The 16,319-nt window shown below is 42.5% G+C and overlaps 1 protein-coding gene across 1 annotated transcript in view; it reads right to left on the bottom strand.

Annotated features, from left to right (window-relative positions):
- The window catches only part of MORC2 (MORC family CW-type zinc finger 2), an 84,089-nt gene extending 68,978 nt beyond the window's left edge, over positions 1 to 15,111 (bottom strand). Inside the window, exons 1-3 of the mRNA XM_060249071.1 lie at positions 14,647 to 15,111; positions 4,101 to 4,154; positions 2,083 to 2,117 (exon numbers count right to left, since the gene is read on the bottom strand). Of these exons, the coding sequence (XP_060105054.1) occupies positions 2,083 to 2,117; positions 4,101 to 4,154; positions 14,647 to 14,714 (157 nt within the window). The 5' untranslated portion in view covers positions 14,715 to 15,111. The remainder of the gene's footprint in view (positions 1 to 2,082; positions 2,118 to 4,100; positions 4,155 to 14,646) is intronic.
- Between the last annotated feature and the right edge of the window lie 1,208 nt (positions 15,112 to 16,319).

The following is a 16,319-nucleotide window of genomic DNA, read 5'->3' as shown; positions in this document are numbered from 1 at the left end:
CCAAATCTGTCAGGTGGGGGAACTGGGCACTTGGCTGGAGCACTGGCCGCAGGTTGTTGCTGCAAGTGCACCACTGCCTGCGCTAGCTGCTGTACCTCGGCTTGGAGCGCAGCCAGTAGTCCTGTGGTTTCACTTGCTTCAGCATCCATCCTGTGGAGTGTGTGTTTGTCGGGTGGAAGCAATCTGTCACGGCTGGGGCCGGGTCAGGCAAAGTCCAGGGGCAGTCCGAGGTCTGCAGCCAGTAAGCAGGAGGGTCCGAGGCGCCAAATCCGAATCACTGTACAAGTATCGCAGGCCCGAGGTCCAGAAGCCGAGGTCAGGGAGTCCAGAAGTCACAAGCCAAAGTCAGGGAGTCCAGAAACCAAAGTCAAGCCGGAGTGGATGCTAGAACGTCAGGGAGATGACTAGTTGCTTCCACAAAGCCTCCTCCTAAAGCCTACAGCTATATAGCCCTCTGCTGGCTGTTGCCCATTTGGGCTAATTGCTGGCTCAGAAAGGCAGCCAGGATCCTGTTGCAACTCAAGCATCCTTGCTCTTAGAAGGGCCAGAATCCTCTCAAAACTCAGGGCTCAGGGAGCGTCTTGCTTGTGAACGTGCCGCCCTCCTCCGATCCCTGAGGTCCTGACGGAGGCGGTCACGCACACACGCCACCCGAGAGGGCGAGGCAGGGGGGCTGGGATCTTCTCCAGCAGGAGGCAGGGGCACTGGTGCAGGTGGCAGGGGCACAGTTTCTTCTGGAGGCTCAACTTCCTCTGCAGGATCCCCAGCACCCATGACAATATGTCACACTCATCAGCTCCAGTTCATGCACTACATAGTATTGGAGTCTGAATTCAAAACTCCTTAGGATTAGCCAAATGAAATTACTTGGAAATGTTTCAGTTGATTTCATCTGAAGATGTAGACATTTGAGCTGTATGGACCACAACCTGGCCCTAACTCATACTGGCTTATAAATTCTAGCCATCTGAAATGAAATACTTTGGTTGTGGCCAAATAATTTTCATCACAAGCTCTCTCTTAGCTATATAACCTGAATGTATGCTTGGCTAAGGGTAAAATCTTGATACATCATATTCCATCTATAGTCCACCATTTGGGGGTACTTTTGGATCCAGAATAACTTCAGTACTCACAAAAAGATGCTGTGGCTCAAAGTAGCTTATTAGGTTTAGCTGATATATCAGGTACACTTGCAGCTAGAAGACAAAGAGCTAGCCCAGAGGTAGCCAAACTGCGGCTCAAGGGCCACATGTGGCTCTTTCACATATGTTGTGCAGCTCCCATTGGACAGCTTGAATAAGGCATTTTTCTCTTTAAATCACTTTTCCAAAGCCAGCTGGAGGCTTGAAGAATGCATTTAAAGTTACTTTCCACCTCTCCATTCATCCTCTCTCCCCCATCTATTTGCCTGCCTTCCTGTCTTGCAGCTCTCAAAACAGCTGACATTCATGTCTTGCAGCTCTCAAACATCTGACATTTATTCCATGTGGCTCTTACAGTAAGCAAGTTTGGTCAGCCCTGAGCCAGCCACTGTCATTAATATGATGGCAAGCCGTATTACTGTCATGTTCTTTACATAAGGCTCCTGCTGAAGACAGTTCAGAAACTTTCAAAAGTGCAAGACTTTGCCTATGTACTGATGTGGGTGATCTGCCATGTCCATATATCTCCAGTTCTGACTTCCAGCTGAACCTGTAGGTTCAGCACAAAGCCCTTGTTTCAATGCAGCCCTGGAATTATGGAACTCACACTGCAGGAAATTAGTTTGGTGCTATCCCCATTATTAAAGCAAGTAAAAATCTCTTTCTTCCAATGTCTCTTGGGGAATTCATTTGGTCAAAAACGATCTTAATTCTGTATCCAAAAAATGCAAATAAGGAAAATTTTTCTATTAGGTTACCAATAATCCTATCATACTCACGGATTACTAATGAAAAAAGCATTTTCTTCCACTGAGCTTATTGCTAAATTTGATAATAACAAACACCATGTAGTTCTAAGCTTGATTTTCTTTGTATTCAACTTTCCTTTTTGGTCTTACTCTTCAGGCACTATAGAAACTAAATAAACCCAACTTACCAGTAAAGATGTCTATTCTTGTGGCATCTGCATCTCTAAAAAAAACAAACATGAAAATCATTATCCAAGCATGGAGTTTTAAAAAGCTGTTGAAAGTAGCAAATTCAGCAGGAAGGAATAGTATTTATGAAAATTCAGACAGCTCTGCCAACATTACTCAGGCAAGCTCTGTACGTTGGCCACCCCCACCTCTGCCATGCAATGTCTTGCAACAAGACAACAAGATTGTAAAAGCAAGATACATATACAGACAGACCAAAATTAAACCAGATCCTTGATGTTTTACCAATCACAAGTTCTTAGGCAGAATGCTTCTCTGTCTTCTTTTAAAGCCAAGCAATTAAAAAATTACAGGCTTTCATATTAAGGGAAACACAAGCTCCTAATTAACTGTTCTGTGCACTGGCAATCTCTTCTCCCCAGTGAATACATACACCATACCTGACTCAATAGCTAATATACTGGCAGAAAAGTCTTTATTACTTTCTTTTTGCAGCAGGGAGAAAACAGCTTTGAGAAGAAACATGTAAAAACAGAAATGAAGTCTAAAAGTATTTATAACACATTGCCAGGAATCTCTAATATTCTTATAATCTCAGAGAATCAACTGAGATGAGGGCCATTGTGTTCCTTTCAATTCTAAAAAAACACATTCTGCATTTGTTCTACTGCAATTTCTGAAGACAACTGTTCTACACCTTTCTGTAATAGAACACTTATAAACTTGCTGCAGTTTTCAGGTATCACTTGCGAAGTAAGTGTTCACTATTTCCCCCCTTTCCAAAATAAAATGTAAATAATTTCACAACATTTAACAATAAACAAGTTTAAAATTTATAAATACTAAACAAGATTTAGTATTTATAAATATACAGCATTACTGGACACCAGGCTATATTTCATGGCAATTTCACACATTATGTAAAGGCAAACCCAAGCCAAGAAAGTACACAATAAATACCTTATCCATATTTATACCTTATATTGGTATATACCTTATCGGTATTTATCAGGTATTTTCTTAGCTGATTACCAAGTGGACTACTGATTTGGCTACCCAAAAACAGCTGGCCTGTAAAATTCTGAAATTATCCTGAAAGTGGGGAAACAAAGTTTGAGTCCAATGGAATCTTTAAGACCAACAAAGTTGTAATCAAGGTATAAGATTGCATGTGCATGCGTGTTTTGGACTTCACATGCAGCTTGGCAAAGGCATTTAAATGCCTTTTTTCACTCCATTGGAAACAATAGATGGGTTCACTTTCTTTTGGCGTTCACAGAATTGGACCCCGACTAAATCTTTTTGAAGGGGGGGGGTTGAAGAGAGGCACCAGCAACTATGCTATAAATTTGGTGCCTCGACCTCAAAAAACAGCCCCCCAAGGGGACCAGATACCCTCAGCTTGATTCTCCATAGGGTATAATGGAGCAAATTAATAATAATAATTCGGTAATATTGAATATTTCCAAGGTTACAACACCATACTGATACTGGGATTTGAGAATATTGGGAAAAACACTGAACCTGAAAAATACCAATTTTTTGTGCACACCCCTAGTTACAACAACCTACAATTTAAGAACCGCTACAGTGAAAATATAATCCATTTAGAATCAAGCATCAGGTCAGGTAACTGTACAACCAGAATTACAAAATAATTACTCATTCCAAGGAATTTCCATCATCTCCATTTTTCTGCAAGAATATCTTCAAAATCCTATATTCCCATCATCTCATTCTTTAGTTTCCATACTGACACAAATGTCTGATTTATTCTTTCAGACACATATTTAAAACATGCTAAAGTTACAAACTAAAATAAAACAAATAAAACAAGACCAGTGCAGTAAGGAAGATATAAGGAATAAACCTGAAAACAGGAATCTTTTTGAAAAAAGCTGAATGTAAACAGTATTACTCCTTTCTACAAAGACCTGGAGACACTTGCCTAGGTAAGCCAGCTAAACCACAACAATGCAATTAGCCTGTGGCAGTCAAGCGGCAAGACATAACATACCTTGCATTATCAACAAGTTCAGCAAGGGCCCCAAACAAGAATTCATGTGTGGTTCTGCAATACAAATAGAATCAGTAATGTTACTTTGAATCTTGGAATTAGAGTACATGCTGATTATTATTTTAAAGCTGTATTTAATCTTTAAAACCCGCTCAATTAGAAACTGTACTTCTTGCCCAAACGAAAACAGAAACCTCATTATATATGCTAGACCACAAAAACAAAACCAGGCCAGCAGCAAATTCTCTATATATTGAAGGCATAATAAATTCAGCACAATGTCATCTCAAGTTACTAATGAGATACCAAATAAGAAATGAAATACCAGTTCCATAATACATAGCTCAGTGCTGTGAATTGTTAATGGGAAGTTACAATCTGTAAATGTTAATATTTAGCGGCGGCTAGGCTGCTACTGGGGCTCCCGAAGTGGGAGCACATACAGCCGGGGCTGCGCGGACTGCACTGGTTGCCAGTTACATACTGGATTCGTTACAAAGTGCTGGTTATTACCTTTAAAGCCCTATATGGCCGAGAACCTGCCTACCTGAGGGACCGTCTTTCCCCATATGAACCCCAGAGAGCACTGAGGTCAGCAGGGAAGAACCAACTGACCATCCCTGGGCCGAAGGAGGCAAAACTGCAGAGTACTTGTATGCGGGCCTTCTCTATCGTAGCTCCACACCTATGGAACCAGCTCCCGGAAGAAGTGCGGGCCCTGCAGAACCTTGAACAGTTCCGCAGGGCCTTTAAGACCATCCTTTTTGGGATGGCCTTTACCGATTAAATGACCGAGGGACTCGCCTAAGTGATTTTCACCATCATGCTTATTGGAAATAGCACCAGAATGTTAATTTTAAATTAGACTGTTTTAAAGCTAGATACTGATTTTAAATACTTATTGTATAATCTATTGTATTTGATGTTGTTAGCCGCCCTGAGCCTGCTTCAGCAGGGAGGGCGGGATATAAATAAAATGTTGATTGATTGACTTATCTGACAGCAATGAAGATCCTGTGAATTTAGGGGGAGGTGTTTGTGAGTTTTCTGCATTGGGCAGGGAGTTGGACTAGATGACCCTGGAAGTCCCTTCCAACTCTATGATTCTATGAAATCAGTAACATGGATATCAGTAACACAGGTAACAACAAATAGGTACAATTATTCCCATATTAATGGGGAGTTATTTTGTCCTAAATAAGAGTCCCGTGGCGCAGAGTGTTAAAGCTGCAGTACAGTCCTAAGCTCTGCTCACAACCTGAGTTCGATCTCCGGCGGAAGCTGGGTTTTCAGGTAGCCGGCCTGAGGTTGACTCAGCTTTCCAACCTTCTGAGGTCGGTAAAATGAGTACCCAGCTTGCTGGGGGGGGGGGGGAATGTAGATGTCTGGGGAAGGCAATGGCAAACCAGTTTGTAAAAAGTCTGCCATGAAAATGTTGCGAAAGCAACATAACTCCAGAGCCGGAAACGACTGGTGCTTGCACAGGGGACCTTTACTTTCCTATTTTGTCCTTAAAAAAAAGCCTAGCCCAGGCTAGCCTGATCTCATCAGATCTCAGAAGTTAAGCAGAGTCTGCTTTGGCTAGTATTTGGATGAGAAACCTGCAAGGAAAACTAGGGGAGTCACACTGAGGAAAGCAATGGCAAACCACCTCTGAATGTCCCTCGCCTTGCAAACCCCTCAGGGTCACCACGTCACAAGTCTTTAAAATTCAAGACAGGCTTTTACAAAGTTGAAAAGTGCACCTGCTACTGTCATTAATATCTTCAACATACTGTATTTAAAAAACTATAAACATATGGAAAGAAACATCTGCAAGTACATTCAAAAGTAGTGTGCCATGTTAAATAATCATCAGATTAAATATCATTCTTTGGTTTATCCTAAAATTAAAATTTACAATTCTTGGTCAAGATTTCTTGTCATTGACAAAGTTATTTTATTGTAAGATGCAAATCTCTTTTGCCAGTTTACAAATTCTGTATAACCAGGTCCTACACAGAGCAAAGATACCAACACCTTAAACTTAGTTGCAATACACACAACCACAGAAATTAAAGTAACTTGTCTCATACATTGAATGTAACAGAACTCTAGCTACTGGCAAAAATGACACAGAATGTATTACCCCCTTTCCATGTCTACTGTAACCTTCTCCAAAACCTGAGCAGTTTACATTTTCCACCCATAGTCTAGCATGATGCAATACTCAAGGAAATATGCAAATGGACATAAAGAGATAGTTCAGAGGTAGTTGCCATTGCCTGCCTCTGCATACTACCCCTGATATTCCTTGGCGATCTCCTATCCAAATACTGACCAGGGTCAACCCTGATTAGCTTTCAAGACCTGATGAGATCTAGCTAACCGGACTATCCAGGAAATGGCAGCAAGTGTCTACTCATACAATTAAACCTACTATCCATTTTCAACTGTTCTCTTCTTCCCTGATCAATTGCTTAGGTAATATTTTCCTCCCTCACTTCTGCTGTAGTTCTTCACGGCTGTCCCCAGTACTGTCTCTCCACACTTTTTAGTACTTCATCAAATTCCATGGCATTCAGTTTATAGTATATGTCAACAATAGTTACACCTACCACACCAGACTTCTTGCCCCTCCATCTAGTTCAGTGTCTCCATCTGACACATCAATATTTTTATCTAGATTTCTTGCTACTTCAAATTCAGTATGTCCAAGGGTAAACTGCTGAACTCAAAACTATCTGCTGAGCAGGAATCTCTATTTTATTTTGCTTGTTACTCTGGAAAACTGATTGCACTACAGAAATAATTCCTGCTACTACCTTTTTTGAACACTGATTAATCTATTTCAGTTTTTGCATCTGTTAACTTATTTTCCTTATGAGGTAGGTAAATATAAAGAGACTTGAAGTACTAAACCCCACAATTTTATTACAAACCATATTTACTATCAAACCTTACAAGTGGGTGTTTTACCCTGTAATGTGTCGATTCTCTTATTAGCCAGTCATTCATTTTATTAAACTATTCCTTGCCTGCTGGAACATCAAGTAACATGAATCATTCTGATCTATGATCAATTTCCATCAGTTCCATCATCACACAATGATAATGTCTTAATGGGAATTTGGACACAAATCAGCCAGGTCCAATGCTCAAATCCACTACAACATAGGCGCTCTCAGTGTAACCTGGAAAGTTGAAGTCTGGCATTCCCCGTTAGTCTAATGATTCTGCTTATTATATGAACTGACGAACCAAGCCACGGCTTTTTTTCTGGAAAAAGGTACCAGAACTCTCAAGAGGAAAATGAAGGAGAAACATATAGGTGCTCTTCAAGGAACTTTTAAACATATTTTGAGAATTTTGTTTCCCCAGAGGTTCTGAAATTCTGTTCCACCGCGTTTCCCCAGAAAAAAAGCCCTGAACCGAGCTATGATCCCATTCTTGCCACATTTTGTGAAGTAAAATAATAAAGAAAGTTCAGAACCAAAGAAGACTTCCAATTATGACAGTGTACTTAACAAGCAAACCACTAATTGTGTTTAAAACAACCAAAACAATATTTATTTCAGTTTCTATCTGCCTTGTTCCTACTGTTTTGGATGAATAATAGTTTAAAAAACAAGGGCTCAGAGTTTGGGGGAGCCTCTGATTTTTCATGGTTAACTTCCAAAAAATTCTAACAGATAACCTGGCCTTTCCTAATAAAATATTGGGAACAGGAAGCCACTGCTAGCTGTGGAGTCAACTGAGCCCAGAAGTACTTTCATATAGATTTCTTCCAACAAAATTCAGCAAGAATAGAAATGCTTCCATATGGTTCTCTTACAACTTCAGGTTTGGTGACTCATCCATCTGCACTTGGAGAAAGGATAACACAAGTAGTAGTAACTGAGTCACTTCCTTTCTCCATCTTTCTTCTTGGTGAAGCTTCCGTGAACCAGTACAGAAAAATGTGTAGTCCTGACTGATGCTCTCCGCAGATCACCCTTCCCAGCTTTAGGAGAAAGGAGTAAAAAGAGAGTACACTGGTACCATTAATGCCATTGCCTTCCAGATCACTGTAATGATGTTGTCTTCTCTCTAAACAAAAAGCCGTTCTGTATTCATAAGTATGCTCTTATTACCAATTAAGGGCAAAAAATATAAAGGGAGAATTCAGGCAAAACTTCTATGCCACATAGTTTATTTTAAGGAACAGAACTCCAAAGTATCTGATCATTCATTGTATGAAGGAATAGGAAAGGTCCCCTGTGCAAGCACCAGTTGTTTCCGACTCTGGGATGACATCGCTTTCACATTTTCATAGCAGATTTTACGGGGTGGTTTGCCATTGCCTTCCCCAGTCTTTTACACTTTCCCCCCAGCAAGCTGGGTAGTCATTTTACCGACCTCAGAAGGATGGAAGGCTGAGTCAACCTTGGGCCGGCTACCTGAATCCAGCTTCCACCGGAATCAAACTCAGATCGTGAGCAGAGTTCAGACCACAGTACTGCTGCTTTACCACTCTGTGCCATGGGGCAACTTCATTGTATGAAACAGATTGCAAATACAACTGATAAGTTTTTAAAAGGCTCCACGCTATCACAGTGCACCATCATTTGGAAAGACTTTTTAAAAAGGGAAAATTTAGAACCAAGCCTCTTCTACAACAGCGATCAGGACTAAGGAAATGTTTAAAATAAACCGTTCTACAAAATAGACAGCTTATCAAACAAGTCCTTACAATCTTCTTTAAAAGCAGAACATACACACGCAAGACAACAGACTTCATATTGTAACACATTACCCCTGCACATGAATGAATATGTTTCTTCTATTTTCACTGATTTATCTTAGAACTTTTTCTAACTTAACTATACCACAGGCTTTTGCTACTTTATCAGTGAGTTTCACAGATCAACTATATCATTCTACTAAAACCAAATTAAGGTTAAAATACTCCCTGTTCACTTTTTCCAATCTATGATGGTATGGACTTCCAAAAAATCTGAAAGGTTCTAAATATATTTAACTTTTAGTATAAGGAAAATATATTAATGATTTTATTTTGGACACTCTTTTCAGTTCTCCTACTGGGAGGAGATACGGAAGAAGCACAGCCTAGAATTCATGGTACAGATATTATACTATACTATTTTATTGTTAAAAAATTAAATAAGAAAACATTTTTATTTTATCTTTCTACATTATTACTGTCAAGGCAGTGAACAACTAAGAATATTAGAAATTAATTTTTATAATCGGGGTGAATTGGCAGTAATGTTGTTAGACCTATTAGCAGCATTCAACGCAGTCGACGCAGGCTATAAGCATAGACAGGTTCAAGAGGGAACTGGATAAAAATATGGAGCAGAGGTCCATCAGTGGCTATTAGCCACAGTGTATTATTGGAACTGTCTGGGGCAGTGATGCTCTGCTTGGGAGGGGGCAAAGTGGAAGGGCTTCTAGACCCACTTGTGAACCTTCTGATGGCACTTGGGGTTTTTTGGGGGGCCACTGCATGACAGAGTGTTGGACTGGTTGGGCCACTGGCCTGATCCAACATGGCTTCTCTTATGTTCTTATGACCACTGGTTACTGATCCACCACCTCACTGACACTGGGATTCAGGGGCCTGCCTTCCAGTGGCTCTCCTTTGTTTCCAAAGTCGGGGACAAAGGGTGGTGGGTGATAGGGGAGCAGCTGTCCCGGAGGCATTCACTATTATGCAGAGTGCTCCAAGGGGCCATTCTCTCCCCAATATTATTTAACATCTACATGGTACCCCTTACCCAGATTGCCAGAGGTATGGGCTGGGATGTCACCAATATGCGGAGGACATCCTGCTCTATCTGTTGTTGGGCTATGACCAAGAAAATCTGGACCTGCCGTTACAAGGCATGACTGGGTGGCTGACTCGATTGAAACTGAATCCAACCAAGACGGAGTTCCTGCATTTGAGTCATGGCAGCCTGGGGATGGGAATCTCACTTCCAACATTCAACAGGGCACAGTTGCCGCCAGCGCCAAGAGTTAGGAGTTTGGACGTGCTACTGGACTCCTCTCTAATAATGGAGGCCCAGGTAGCAACCACTGCTAAATTGGCCTTTTACCATCTCCAGTTAGTTAGGCAGCTGGTTCCCTTCCTCGACCGCAGAGACCTCATAACAGTGATCCACGCTATGGTCACCTCAAGACTAGACTATTGCCAATACTCTGTACATGGAGCTGCCCTTGTCTCAAATCTGGAAGCTTCAACTGGTGCAGAACACTGCACCCAGGCTGTTATTGGGTCTCTCCTGGTGGGAACACATTCAGCCTGCACTAAAAGCACTGTACTGCTTACCTATTGCATACCGAATTCATTTTAAGGTGCTGGTTATTACCTTTAAAGTCCTATATGGCCAGGGACCTGCATGCCTATGGGACTGCCTTTTCCCATATGTGCCCCAGAGAGTACTATGGTTTGGGTCTCAAAATCTCCTCTTGATCCTCGGTCCCAAAGGTGCTAGGCTGGCTGCAACTTGAGTAAGGGTCTTCTTGGTTGCTGCCCTGCGCTGGTGGAACAGCTCCCCAAAGATGTTAGGGCCCTGTGGGATCTCTTACAATTCTGCAGAGCCTGTAAGATGGAGCTCTTCTACCCAGCCTTTGATTATTAAATCTAGTAGTTGTCTGAACAGATTGATCTGGTCACCATGAAATTCGGCCCTCAGACCTGATGCGCATCTGGAGAATATGATGAATATGAATATGTTGTGATGAAGATGACCGCAGTACCGCCATCATTACTACAGCACCTTAATGTTATTGTAATGACTGTTTAATTGGCTTCAATGTTTTAGTTTGCCTATTGGCCTTGTTTGCTACCCTGAGCTTGCTTTGGCAGGGGGGTTGGGATACAAATGGAAACAAACAAATACAGATAACAATTAAAAACAGAGAAGGAGGAGGTCAGTAACAGAAACAGAATGTAATGATGTGGAAGACAAATCTCCCTAGCAAGGGAATTCCACAGTTTTGCCCAAAAGACTGAAATTGTCCTTTCTCAGGTTGCCACCATCCAGCCTCGGATGATATGGGCACCTGAAGTAGGGTCCCAAAAGAGGGCCATAATGGTTTGACAGGTTAAAATGGGAATAGGTAGTTCTTAAGTTATGAGGGCCCCAAGTCATATAGGACTTCAAATTCAATTGCTGCTCTTTGAACTGGGCCCAGAAGCAAACTGGAAGCCACTGAAGATGGAACAAAACATAAGTGCCACAATTCTTACAAATCACTCAAGTCAGTTTTCTTACCACAGTATTCTATACAATGTATACTTTCTGGATCCCCTGCAAGAGCAATGCTACCTAGAGCATGTTGTAGGAGACTAACCTTAATGTTAACAGCACATACATTGCAGCAGCAATATCGTTTACCCAGAAACACCTCAGCTGGCACACCAACCAAAGCTGATGAAAGGCAATCGTGGCTACCACTGCCTCCTGCTTATCCAACAAGAGGCCTAGGTCCAGCAGAACCCTCAAAGTGTGAATCTGCTCCTTTAGCGGGCGTTTAGCCCCATCACCTCAATACTGGGTTCATTCCTTCTCCCACCTGCAACACTACTTTGTGACTAGGCTTCAGATTATTAGTCTGTACCCATCCCCAAACCATCTGTAGTCACTGGTTCAAGGTTCCCATAGCCTACTTGGGATCTGCTGGAAACATAAGATAGGTGAGCATATTAATATTGGTAAAATCCAAGCCCAAGCCTCCAGATGACTTTACCACTTTTATGGCAATATCAGAAACTATGAGACACAAGATGGAACCTTGCAGGACCCCACAGCACAGAGGGCCAAGCAGCAGTCCACCAGCACCACCCTCAGAAACCTACCTTTCAGAAACCACTACAAAATGGTTCCTCCCAACCCCTAAAGGTAGTCCAGAAGCTTATCATTATCAATGGTATTGAAAGCCTCTTAAAGGTCCATGAGAATCAACAGGGCTGTGCTCCCAACAGTTTATCCACCAGAATGATCATGGCTGTGTCTATCCCATTACCAGACAGGAAAAGATCCAGAACAATAATCCTCATTCCTGAAATTGTCCAGAACACTCTTCCATGAGAATGGTACATATGAGACTGACAACCGTTATTCTGGGTCCAAAGTCGATTTCTTTAGGAGTAAACAAACTACTTCATGTCACTCATTTCTTCTGTTCCAAGGCTGAAGTGACCATCCCCTCTCTTAAGGAGGCATTTACTGTTTCCCAGACCCAATCTATCAGACCTCCTCAGCAGATTTAAGGAACAAGGAGCAGGCAGCAGATCTAAAACTTCTAAAAATCCTGTCTATATCCCCAAACTGAAAAGTTTCCCATGCAACTGGACAAGCTGACACCCTAGTAACTAACTGACCACCACAAAGCACTGGTAAATCTGGTTACAGCTGGCCACCAAACAGTCATCTAAGTACCACAGGCCAGATCTCTATAGGCTCCTGACAACCCAGAAGACTTCCACAGGCCTACAATGGATTGGATCCAGCCTGCTTTTTCACACAGTCTCGCTGCTCTTATAGTCTCAGTCCCACGTGGCTTTTGTCATTTCAGGTCCCGTGATCCCAGCATAGATTTTTAGTTGGGTTTGGTTGGTTTTCACCAGAAGAAAAGTTGGCTAAATCCAACCCACTGTGAGGATGTGATGGTGGTGGATAAGTATCAGTTTTTTCACTGCCAATAAGTAGACTTTAAAAAAAGCTATATTGCCTATCTTTTTGGATTCATGATGTTGCTCTAGCCATCTCTCCTTTCTTTTCATAGTCTGCAGTCGCTCAACAAACCTAGGGGTTACCCAGGGTGTAAGACATGAAAGATGGCATCGAAGACTTATCATGCCAACTGCCAGATTGTTTCCTCTCTACAGGTGAACCAGGACACTGACAGCAGTGCCAACCTTATAATCAGGAAAAAATCACCCATAAACTATCATATCCCCTTGACTGAAAAATGGTACACTACTGTCTGGGATTGTTGTCCTCTTCCACAGAGTGTGCACATGGAGCAGTGAGGGAGGGGACACCCAGCCAGCCGAATCAACCCTGGCAATCAATGGGATGACAGATGTTGCAGCCAGATTGCCCTCACATCAGAAAACCATTTGGATCCATCTGACTCTGGGGACAGATCATCTTAACTGAACCTCCACTTTGGCAGAGTCTTGATGCTCCTTTAAGTCTATACCCTAGCAATTAATGATCTCCCAGTGACAAGGGAACTATCCTGTTTCTGCACCTTCCTCCTGGTCAGAACATCCATGATATGACTGTTTTAATACAAATCCAGTCAGAATATGTATCAAATTGGAAAAAATACAGCTTTCCTATACTATCACTATGTTTCAAAAGTAGAATGCATTACTTAACACTTAGCAAACTAGATGTAGTTGAAACTAGCTCTTCAATTTCTATTACTGTCCACTAAAGGGAAGCCAAGCAACTCATGACAGCACATTGTTACTTTTCCAAATCAAGTCTATATTAAATAAGATTTAAAAAGGTAAAGGTGCAAGCACCAGTCATTTCCAACTCTGGGGTGACTTAGCTTTCACAACATTTTCATGGCAGACTTTTTATGGGGTGGTTTGCCATTGCCTTCCCCAGTCATCTACACTTTCCCCCCAGCAAGCTGGGTACTCATTTTACCAACCTTGAAGGATGGAAGGCCAAGTCAACCTCAAGCCGGCTACTTGAACCCAGCTTCCGCCAGGATCAAACTCAGGTCGTGAGCAGAGTTTAGGATTGCAGTACTACACCTTTACCACTCTGCACCACGGGGCTCTGTTAAATAAGATAACATAATAGATTTATTGCTACGAATCTGTTGCTGTGCCGTTTCCAACGTTAACATTTTTTGCCCTATCACCCACTCATCTTCTGCGATTTGCATATTCAACTATTTAGCAGTCCTGATGACCTTGGGACCTTTTTTCTGTAATCAATTTCTACACTGGTATTAAAGAACCCACTTCTATAACTTCTGCCGCTTAGATAAATAAATACTTTCTGTACTCTGACACCGCAATATTCCCACAAAATCGACATTCCCTGACTGAAAGTTATGGCATTACAAAGCCTTTAATAACCTTATCAAGGAACACACACAGGCACCTCAGAAGATCAGCAATTCTATCCACACTAGTTCCACAGAAAATATTGCACCAATTATGATCATGAAACTATTATCTTCTCTAAACCGGCATCCTGCCTTTGTATTATTTTTCACTGGCAACTTTTCTTACTGCCCATTTTGTTCTTTTCTTGTTCCTTGAGCCAGCAGATTCCTCAAAATCCTAGTCACATTTTCATGCAGGTGGATGAAATTGAGAATGCTGAATCTTGGCTGGAGTTTCCATAAATAGGCCATTGCGTTCTTCCTATGATATTCATCTTCCATTCTTCCAAATGAATCCAATATTCTTTAATTTCTTTTCCTTCTTTTGGATTAGCAACCGTTGTGAATGCAATGAGCAACAAAAGAGACCTCCTAAACGCTGCATTCTAGCCCCTCATTGCTCTCCCCTCCTCCTACTCACGAGTTGGTGTGAAGATAGTCGAACGTCAGCTGAGCACGTTGCAGGCTGCTGTAGTTGGTGAATGCCATGACGGCGTTGGTTAACTCCCCTACGCCTCCGGGAAGAAAGCGAGCGCGCGCACCCCGCCCTCAGAAGCCTCTCTAGAATCTAGAACGCGGGAAACGCGACTACCAGAATCTTTTCGAGAGCTGCGCGCCCTTCCCGCCACAGTTCTGTTCGTAAAGGCGCGCGCGATAATTCTTTCCACACAACCTCTTTGCCTTATTCTTTTCGCATCACAGCACTGCAGAGGAAAGACGAATCTTAATCACGCTCCCCCCCGTTTTCCCTACACCCCCAATTCCTGAGTTTCTTTTCTCTCTCGATATAGGTATATATCGTGAGGAGAAAACAAACAAAAAAATGAGATGCCGCGCTCCCTCCTTTCCCCGTCTTGTTCGGTCTGCTACCGCCGCTGCTCCTCCCTCTACAGCCGCACTGCTTCTTCTCGCCGCACACTGTGAACAAAAGACTAGGAGGGTCATCATCGCTCCCCAGCTATTGGCGAGGCAGGACCACGTGACATATGAAACCGGCTCCCTAGCAGCCACGCGTCATCTCGTGAGAGAAAGAAAGGTGCGGCTCCCCTCCCTCCTTTTTCTGTAATTTCCCCAAACGGGTAGATTGGAGGAGGGGCGTTCTTAGGCGCGTGCGCGGTGGGAAAGGTGGTGTGAGGTGCGATCGTCTTGTCGTCTTCGGGAAGATACCGAAGGCCTGTGGATCGTCTGTAGGACAGGAAAGGGGGGGAGAGCGTGTGAGGTGCGAGCGCGCGATACCCCCGCCCGTCCCCCCCCTTCGTTTTCGCTCACGTCTGCCATTCTGTCTTGTGCTCATCCCCCCAGACGATCCACCTACGCAACCCGCGCGCTTTCTGCGTATGCACCCCTCCCCCACCGCGCTGTGGCGGCGTTCTAGGGAGCCATTTTCCCAACAGACGCTTCTGAAGGCGTTTTAAAATGGCGGCTTAATTCCCCCCCCCCCTTTAATGCCATCATGTCAGTGTATTCCTTTTCATTCATCTTGTAAACTTCAGGAGATTAGTGATTTTATTCATTGCTTGTTACGTTGAGCATTATCAAGGTCGTTTCTTTTTTGAATGTGGTGTATCATTGTGCATGAGTATTATGCTGAAAATGTTTATATTTCATACTTTAATGGACTTGATACTTAATGGTGCGCTTAGCACTTCTCTTCACACATCAGTAGGTTCTTCCCTGTGCGAACTTTTCAAGGTCAGAAGGAAATAACGTTTGGGTGATGTTTTCCCTGCAGTGTTTCTGCCTTGCTGTCTCCTTTTCTGAATATTGGGATTCTACAATGCTAAAAGGAAATATTGACTGGAAAAGGAGTCTGATTGAATACTTTCCCAGGAGATTGCAGATTTGAACCTCAGGTTTTGCACATTATCTGTTGTACTTTTCACTGTTGTTTAGCCTACTGTTGGATTTTTAAAGGATATTTGTACCAAACCACTACTGGTAGCATTGTATGATGTGTGGGCATCATGCACTAGTGAGTCAAGTGGTAGTTTTAAAGTCAGTGTGTTTTGCCCTTAGAAGCATCTTTAAGGTCTAGCTGGTGTAGGACTTCATTTGATAGCCTTTGCAGACCATTTACAGGATAGATAAAAGCAA

Source organism: Heteronotia binoei, chromosome 11 (genome assembly GCF_032191835.1).
Source record: "Heteronotia binoei isolate CCM8104 ecotype False Entrance Well chromosome 11, APGP_CSIRO_Hbin_v1, whole genome shotgun sequence".
NCBI classification, from domain to species: Eukaryota; Metazoa; Chordata; class Lepidosauria; order Squamata; family Gekkonidae; genus Heteronotia; species Heteronotia binoei.
This window is presented reverse-complemented; position numbering and strand designations above follow the sequence as displayed.